This window comes from Tupaia chinensis, unplaced genomic scaffold (assembly GCF_000334495.1).
Source record: "Tupaia chinensis unplaced genomic scaffold, TupChi_1.0 Scaffold000407_1, whole genome shotgun sequence".
Taxonomy (NCBI): Eukaryota; Metazoa; Chordata; class Mammalia; order Scandentia; family Tupaiidae; genus Tupaia; species Tupaia belangeri.
In genome coordinates this window covers 1,840,658-1,849,092 of record NW_006159909.1, presented here as the reverse complement: position 1 = coordinate 1,849,092, position 8,435 = coordinate 1,840,658, and the positions used below count along the sequence as shown (strand labels likewise).

Genomic DNA, 8,435 nt, shown 5'->3' with positions numbered 1-8,435 from the left:
AGGGCATGTAGCTACACCCACCCAGCCTGCCCCCTTGACCACTTCCTGCTAGTCCTTCAAGACTTTCCCCACCTGCCCTCAGCTCTCTTGTCCCCATCTTTATCCTGCTTCCACTTTTAACCTTGAGCTGGGTTTGAGGCAAATCAAGGAAGGTTTGATTTCTTCTACCCTGTTTTTGTTTTTGTTTTTCCTGCCAGCACATCCAGCTTGTGAATATGATTATTAATCAACTCATGGCACTTTGCTGCTTCAAACATTTCAATGATATTTATTTGATCTCTGGATGAGAAAGGATTTTCTAAGCATGAAAGCAATGAAAGAAATCACTAAGAGAGAGAAAAATCAATACATTTGACTACATCAAATTTAAAACTTCTGGATGTCAGAACCATTCTAAACAAAATTAAAAGGCAAATGACAAGGCTGGGGAAATATATGCAATAAATATGACAAAGGGTTGTTATCCTTAATATATAAAGAGCTCATACAAATTGATTAAAAACAGTTAAAATCCCAGTAGAAACATGGGCAAAAGGCTTACAAATAAATACAAATAGCTAATAAACACATGGAAAAGTTTTTAGCAGCACCACGACTCAGGGAAATGCAAATTAACACAACACTAAGACATTGTTCAACTATCAAATGAGGATAACAGAAAAGGTTGCCTGCCAGGGCACAGTGATCATTTGCAAACTTCCCAGAAAAAAGTAAGGAAGTACTTTGACTTTGGATAGCTCCCTGCACCTGGAGGAAAAGTCCAAAGTCCTCAGCAAGATTCTCCAGGATCAAGTCCTTGCCTCCCTGTCCAGATCATCTTCCACCATGCCCCAGTGCCCACTTGAGTCAGCTGTAATGTCCTGGGCACAGTATGGAAGGTCATGTCTACACAGATTGCCCCTCCTGGATGTTCTGTCCCCTCTACTGCCACCTTCCCCAACTCCACCGGGTCTTCTAACACCGACTCATCCTTGACATTTCTAAGACGTCACCACCTTCAGAAAACGCTCATGAGCTGGGCTTGGCACTCCTGCCCTGCGCTCTCATTACATGCACGTCCTTTACTTAGCGCTTGCCACACGGTGTCAAACAGGACTCTTTCTGGGTTGACTTCCACCTTAGTGTAGATGTGCCTCAAGAGAGGCATTATATTTTTATTCATTCCTTTATCTCTGGACCGAATCCAGTATGGAGGCTCAATGGACACCTCGAACGAATCAATCATGGAATAAATTAATTATTCTATTTCGCACCATCAATTTTTGCCACTATTCTGGTAAATGTGTTTTACTAAAAACGAATAAAATTAAGTCATTCTGGATGGAGAGATAACACCTCACCCATGCCCTGGCCCTCATTTTAGCATCAGTGTTCTATCAGCCTGTGGGTTGTAGCCAATTAGCTGGCTATGAAATTAATTCACAGGTCACAATTACCTCTTCTTCTTCTTCTTTTTTTTTTTTTTTTTAACAAAAAGTATTAGAACTAGAAGAGAAGGATTTTCTTATCTGTTCTTTCTTTTCCTTCATGGATTTCCTCTCCCTCCTTTCCCCCTCCCCCCCCGAATCAAACACCTGGGCAGGAAGTAGTGGGTAAAAACCATAATCAGGCAGCTGAAATTCCTGCTCTGATTCTTAACTCTGCAAGTCCAGGAAAGTTACTGATCCCCAGGCTTTGGTGTCCCTATCTGTAAAAGGGGATGATAAAAATACAGGTAGGATGAGACAGGAAAGACTCGGTTCTGCTGATCGGCAGGGCACAGAAACGTGGAAAGTGCCCACCAGAAGCAGACGCAGGCCAAACACGTCACTCCCCTGGGAAGTGTTCTGTCACGAAGTCTGGCCCCTTTTCCCCATTCCTAACAGGCTGTCAACTCTGCCTTTATATCAGGATCAGTCTTGAGCCTCTCAGACTCCGGGTGGAGGAGAACATACTCAGGGACATCAGGCCAGGCGATGGTTCTGAAGCCTGTCATAGGGTATGAAGTCAACAATCTTGTAAGTTGCAAATCTGACAGTCACTGTCTTGCATAGACTTCCTGCAGTCCCCACCATGCTCAGGATAAAGCTCTGGCTCTCTAATGTGACCTATAAGGTCCTCCATGATCTGGCACCCTCCCGTCCCATTCTCCAGCCCTCCCCAGGCACCTGCGTTTATTTCCCAAATCTGCCAGGCTCTCTTGGCACTGGATCTTTCTCATGTTGTCCTGTCTGCCCAGGTCTCCTCTCCAGCCCATTTTGTGAAGTCTAGACTCAGGCATTACCTCCTTCCTGGTTTTTCCCCTGGCTATCTCAACCACACCCCACACCCCCGCCATTCCCTGCTGTGACCCCACAACCCCTTCTGGGGTCCCCTCCTCACAGCTCTGCCTAGGCTGTGGTTCTACCCTCTGTTTATCTTCCCTCTTGCCCCTAAAGGGTGGGGCTGTGCCTTTTGTTCCATTTCCCAGGCACTCAGCACAACTCCTCCCCCAGAGTAAGCTCTGGTACACTGGGTGGGAGGGAGGGAGGAATTGAGAGGGAGGGAAGGGAGTGAAGGAGGGAGAGCACAGAGGAAGAGTGTGGGGGAGGGGAGGAGTGGATGGGATTTCCTGCTGTTTTTCTTTTCTTTTCTTTTTTTTTTTTTTTTGAGAGGTTTTTGCTATAGGGCGCGTGTGCTCGCCAGACAGACAGAGAGAGACAGAAAGCGAAAAGTCACCCCCCAGGGGGGATGGCCACACCGCAATCCCTTCTCCTCCACTCTCCTCTTGAGATCTTGGGCACGCACGCACACGCGCCTGGCGTGAGTTTTAAGCCACCAGGTCCAGGACACGAACCACAGTCGACTATATGGGAGTCCAGCAACATAGCCATTACGCTAACTGCTGGTCCCTGGAGGGAAATTCTTCACAGGACACCTTCCCCAAATTTCCAAGGTGATAGAGCAACTCTGGACCTTAGAGTGGTAAGCCATTTCCTAAAGACAAGGCTCTGGTGGGCACAAAGCGTCTCTACAGAGAAGGCACTCCTAGAACAAGGCAGGTCGGGGGAGCCAGGGTAAGAGAGTTCACAGGCTGGAATAGGTTCCTAGGCAGTTCTCTGCAGGAATGTGAGCTTGCGCAATCAAGCCTGGGACACTGATAAGAGACCAAGAGCTTCAAATGTCTTGCCTGAGGTGAATACATCTGCGGTAGACAGGGACAAGGCAGGGACAAGGCTGAGCTCCCTCCTGCAGTGTTGGGCTAGTACGTTTCAGGGTCAATGGACGGAAGACCCTGCTTGGACAAAGCCGCCGTCGTTGAGGGGATGGTGTCTAGGTCAGCTGCATCAGGGCCAGAGAAAAAAGGCTTAACACTGACTGGTGATGCTATTGGGCATTACACATGCACACACACACACACACACACGCACACACACACACACTTGTGTTTGATTGACACACCAGCCCAATGAGGCAGCAGCCTTGGTTTTGTAGATGAGAAACTAAGGACCAGAGAGGTTAAGTGATTTGTCCAAGCTTATGCAGTAAATGACTGAGACCAAAGAGGAACCTAATTCTGACTTCAAATATCTTCTTTTCACACCAAATTCCTATCCCTGAATATGTGCTTCTTCATTAGAACTTGCTTCTAGTGTTCCTACTCCAGGATCGAAAGGGGTGGCTTTAAGTAGGAGATAAAACAACAAAAACAAGAGGACTGTGGTTATTCGTGGAGGCCATGAAAATACCAGTCGAAGTGACTGTGGCCAACCCCCATTCGTAGCTTGCCAATAGGACAGGAAAGTGAGCTATGTAACAAAGCTTCCAGGCTGACGAGGGTGGACAATCTAACAGGGTCCCCTGGAATCGACCCTGCAGTCCAAAAGAGTGGAGCACCAGCTTCCTTCTCCTGACTCTGCCCGGGTGAAGCAGCCTGTTTTCCAGAAGCAAATGAAATGTGCCCAATGGATAAACAAGGCCCCAAGTTTGGATTTGGGAATATGGGTTCACTAGAATCAGCTGAGGGATTTGCTGACTTAAGGACAGAGGAATTGAAATGCAAAGAGACATGCTATTTAAACAGGCTTAACAGCATAGGATGTGAACCAGGACAGCCCCAGCCAGGACCCTCTCTCAAGAGCCAGGTTGGCTCTGAGAACCAAGGAAAATTTCAAGCTTATTTATATATGTTAGAAATTCCACAATTTGGGAACGTAATGGTTATGTTGCTGGACTCCCATATTGCCGACTGTGGTTTGAGTCCCAGACCCAGTGGTTTAACACTCATGCCGGGCACATGCACATGCATGCCCAAAATCCCAAGAGGAGAATGGAGGAGAAGTGACTGCGGTGTGGCCATCCCCCTTGGGAGGGGTGATTCTTCCTTTCTGTCTCTCTGCTTCTCTGGAGAGCACAAGCACCCTATAGCAAAAATCTCTCTTAAAAAAAAAAAGGAAAGGAATTCCACAATTTGAATGTATATCTGGATCCAGTATCTGTGATTCTATCTTCCTCTAAGATCTTAAGTCATAAAAGTGCCCTTCATCTTTCAATATTTGCAAAACAAACAGGTATCAGAAGAAGGGGAAACACGTCCTTCAGGGACACCACCGTGATGTGAAAACTACTTTATGGTGGTCTCCTCACATCTGCCTAAACTCTGAAAGGTATTTAAATAGTCATGCATGACTTAACAATGGGGACACACTCTCAGAAATGTATTGTTAGGCAATTTCATCATTGTGTGAACATCACAGAGTGTACTTACACAAACCTGATGGTATGGTCTACCCCACACGTAGGCTTCATGGCTTAAGCTATATGTTCTTCATAGGTCCATCCTTGACCAAAATGGCATTATGCAGCCAATGACTGTTCCTCATTGTGAGACACACACCAAGGCACCCTCAGTTCTCAGACAAATGTGAGAGAAGCACACACATTGCACACGAATTCGACTCAATAACTACACACTTAAGGGAAACGTAAGTAAAAATTTACTATCCACCTAGTGGTAGTGAGGTAAAATTACAGGCACAGTGATAAGGAAATAATCGACTTTGCAGTGCTTAGCTTCAAACCCCAATCTGTCAAGGGAAGGAGAGCCCAGATGACTCAGGCATCGGGCAGATAATACAACTAATAAAACAGGCCAGGTGAGAAAGTACAAGTCTTGCCCAAAGAGGCATACCCTACTTAGTTCTAATGATTGTCCGCTTTGGAAGATGCAGATCAGAACTACCACAACTTCTGATTGTTAAGAGAAGCCAGAAATTCTGATTTTAATGTGAAACCCCTTGATTCTCAGATGGTGGCTCAATTTCCTTGATAACATGAGGTGAGCTAAATAAAGCTGACAGCCCACCAGTTTTCCACTCTGCTGTAGAGATGGGAAACGGCATCCCCCTAACTGTAGTATTAGACTGCCACTCACCAGCCACCATTCGCAACTGCAACAAAAGCATCAATGGACGAAATTCTGCTGTTTTACTACACGCTCATGGCTGGACTCCTGAGCTGAGAAGACTAACTAACTCTACCCAAAAGTGAAGGGTTCAGCTGAACCACCCAGGGACAGCAGCAGGCTGGCCCTCACAGCTAGCTGCTAGGTTGCAGGCACTAAATGGCCGATTGCTCCTGCAAGAAGACTTCAGGGACTGGGAGACCTTTATCTGGCTCAGAAGCCAGGGCTGCTTCTCGAAGGACTTCCAAGTGCTCCTCAGCAGCCGACAGCGACTGGTCAATCCAATCCAGGCCCCCAGTCAGGTGGCATGCATTCCTGGTCACCAGCACCAGATGACTGACAGACAGGAGAAGGGCAGTTGTCCTAGAAAAACACAACAGGGTCAGGTTCCGTAGGAAATGAGGAACTTTGCACAAAAGCCCAATGGAGAGACTAGACAAGCAGTCTCCAAACCAGAGACCCTTCCCTAGGAGGTTGGTAGATGAGTCATTTTTATATGTTTGGATAAATATGGGGATGGCTGAGTTAAACAAGATTAACTGTTTGTCTCAGAGCCTTCGGTGCACTTGATAAAGCTCCCAGGGGAAGATATAATATGCTATGTTTCACAAACATATTTAAGATTATGGAAGCCATTTTCTGCAACTACCTATTAACATCCCCCAGAAGAACATTTTGTGCCACAGTTCACACATGGTTAACTGGCACGTCCCCAACAGCTGTCCTCTTAAAGACAGGATATACTAGAGCCAGCTGGGGTCTGGCAGTTAAGGGAGCTGGATCCCACATGGCCAGCTGCATGGTTCAAGTCCCAAACCCCACAGCCTGAAAAGCACACCAGGCATATGTGTATGTGCCCAAAACCCCAAAAGCAGGAAAAATGGAGAGAAGGAACTGTGATGTGACCACATCCCAGGGGGGTTGCTTACTCTTCCTCTCTCTTTTTCTCTCTGGTGCCAAAATGCCCTCTGACCAAAAAAAAAAAAAAAAGATAGGAGTTGCAAACCCTTACCTTGAGCATCCCTTACTGATTATAAATCAATAGGGTCCAGGGCTGGTTTATCCAACTCTTTAAAAATAAATGGAATTGAAAATCAAATTTTGGGGGGACCAGCAGTTAGCATAATGGCTATGTCACTGGACTCCCACATAGTCGACCGCGGTTCCCTTCCTGGACCCGGTGGTTTAAAACTCACGCCGGGCACGTGTGTGTGCGTGCCCAAGATCCCGAGAGGAGAATGGAGGAGAAGGGATTGGGGCGTGGCCATCCCCTCTAGGGGGTGATTTCTCGCTTTCTGTCTCTCTGTCTCTCTCTGTCTGTCTGGCAAGCGCACATGTCCTATAGCAAAAACCTCTCAAAAAAAAAAAATCAAACTTTGGGAACTTTTTTCAATACTGAAAGACTCATCTTAGGACACCTTTTATACTGTGAGTATGTGTGATGCCTTTGGGAATACATTACAGATTATTAAACCATGGGCAAAGCTGGGATGTGTGGGGCAGAGAAACCCAGCCACCTCTGTATGGCAGGTCTACAAAGCTGCCAAACAACTTCCAGAAAGGGAAGAATCTTTTTTTTTTTTGCAAAGTAGGCTTATGCCTGGCCCAGGAACATAACAATTTCATGAGGCAGGTACATATACTCTGTCCTAAGGGAGGGTCACTAGAGAAGGTCTCCTGGGGGCAACTGTGGCTGACATATCACCTCCACTCTCATGGGTCTGCTCATCACTGGCCCCACTGCCCCTCTAGGCAGGATTACAGCTAAGGTGTGTCAGCGCCAGGGGTGCACAGAACAGAGGGAGCCATGGGGGAAATGGGAGGGAGTGAAGGCAGCAAGACTCAGCATGGCCAATGTTTAATCATAAAAATCCAAAATCTAAGATGCTCTTTCTTCTCACAAGTTTCAGGAAGAGGACTGGCCTCCATTTCCCAGCCAGGCTTGGCTCCCTGGCTGGCCAACCATTCACACCGAGCTGAATGTGCCCAATACCCAGGGCAACCTTGGGAACCCAGCAATCAGGCTTCTCGAAGCAGTCCATTCAGCCACACTCACAGACCCAATAAAATGGGGAGCCTCCAGTATGAAAAAAAATGAGTGGACACCCCAACCCTCTCACCGTGCATCCAGGAGCTTCGGGTCCAATGGAGGGTACATCGACTTCACAACATCGTCCACTCTGAGAGAAGCCAAAAGATATGAACTATGTAATTTTCCTTTCCCCCTTCTTCCCTTTATATCTGTATCCCAGTTCTTTTCAATAATCCACATCGGTCTTTAAGGGTTCTTTCTCTAACTTCTTCTGTATTCTCAGAGACTTAAACAGAAAGACTTCAGGCCCAGAGAACATTTTATTTTCTGGTTTTTGCTTATTCCCATGGTTTAAAAGTAGCACATACAGAGAGATAGTCAAGATAACTACTATATTAAAAAGACAAATTGCCAAATAATATGGAAAGCTTAATAGATCCCATTTATATAAAAATGCACACATATACTATGAAATACGAGAAGGATGTATTTGGAGGAATACTCACCATTTAAGAGTAGTTACCTCCTGAAATTGGGAGAAGGTGGAATTAGGGAGTACTCAACTTGCCAGATAATCTATTTCTGTAGTGTTTTACCTTTTAGAAGTATTTATTACTTTTGTAATCAAAAGGAAAAGATACAACTAAAGGTAGTTACACAGCACACTTAAAAAAACAAAAACAGCCACAAGTTTAATTTGGATTGAAACTGCTCCACTGGGCTTCTTTCACCATATGGTACAGTTCATGGTTTATTATTATTTTTTTAATCAAGTTCAGAAAGAAAGCACAATTCACTCTGATTTGTATGATACAAGGTTTTGTTCCAAATCTTTGCTCATGGACTACTTGATAGGAAGAAAAGATAAAGATGTATTGTTTGATTTCCAAAAGCACTTGAAAAAGATAGCCTGTGACATTCTTATTCAGGGCCACGGAGCTGGCGGGAAATGCAGGGGCATGGTCACCCTCAGAGTGGGCT

The 8,435-nt window shown here is 45.7% G+C and overlaps 1 protein-coding gene across 1 annotated transcript in view; it reads right to left on the bottom strand.

Annotated features, from left to right (window-relative positions):
- Positions 1-4,932: 4,932 nt before the first annotated feature.
- The window catches only part of TMEM98 (transmembrane protein 98), a 10,599-nt gene continuing 7,096 nt past the window's right edge, over positions 4,933-8,435 (bottom strand). The window contains exons 5-6 of the mRNA XM_006154371.2: positions 7,543-7,602; positions 4,933-5,785 (exon numbers count right to left, since the gene is read on the bottom strand). Of these exons, the coding sequence (XP_006154433.1) occupies positions 5,578-5,785; positions 7,543-7,602 (268 nt within the window). The 3' untranslated portion in view covers positions 4,933-5,577. The remainder of the gene's footprint in view (positions 5,786-7,542; positions 7,603-8,435) is intronic.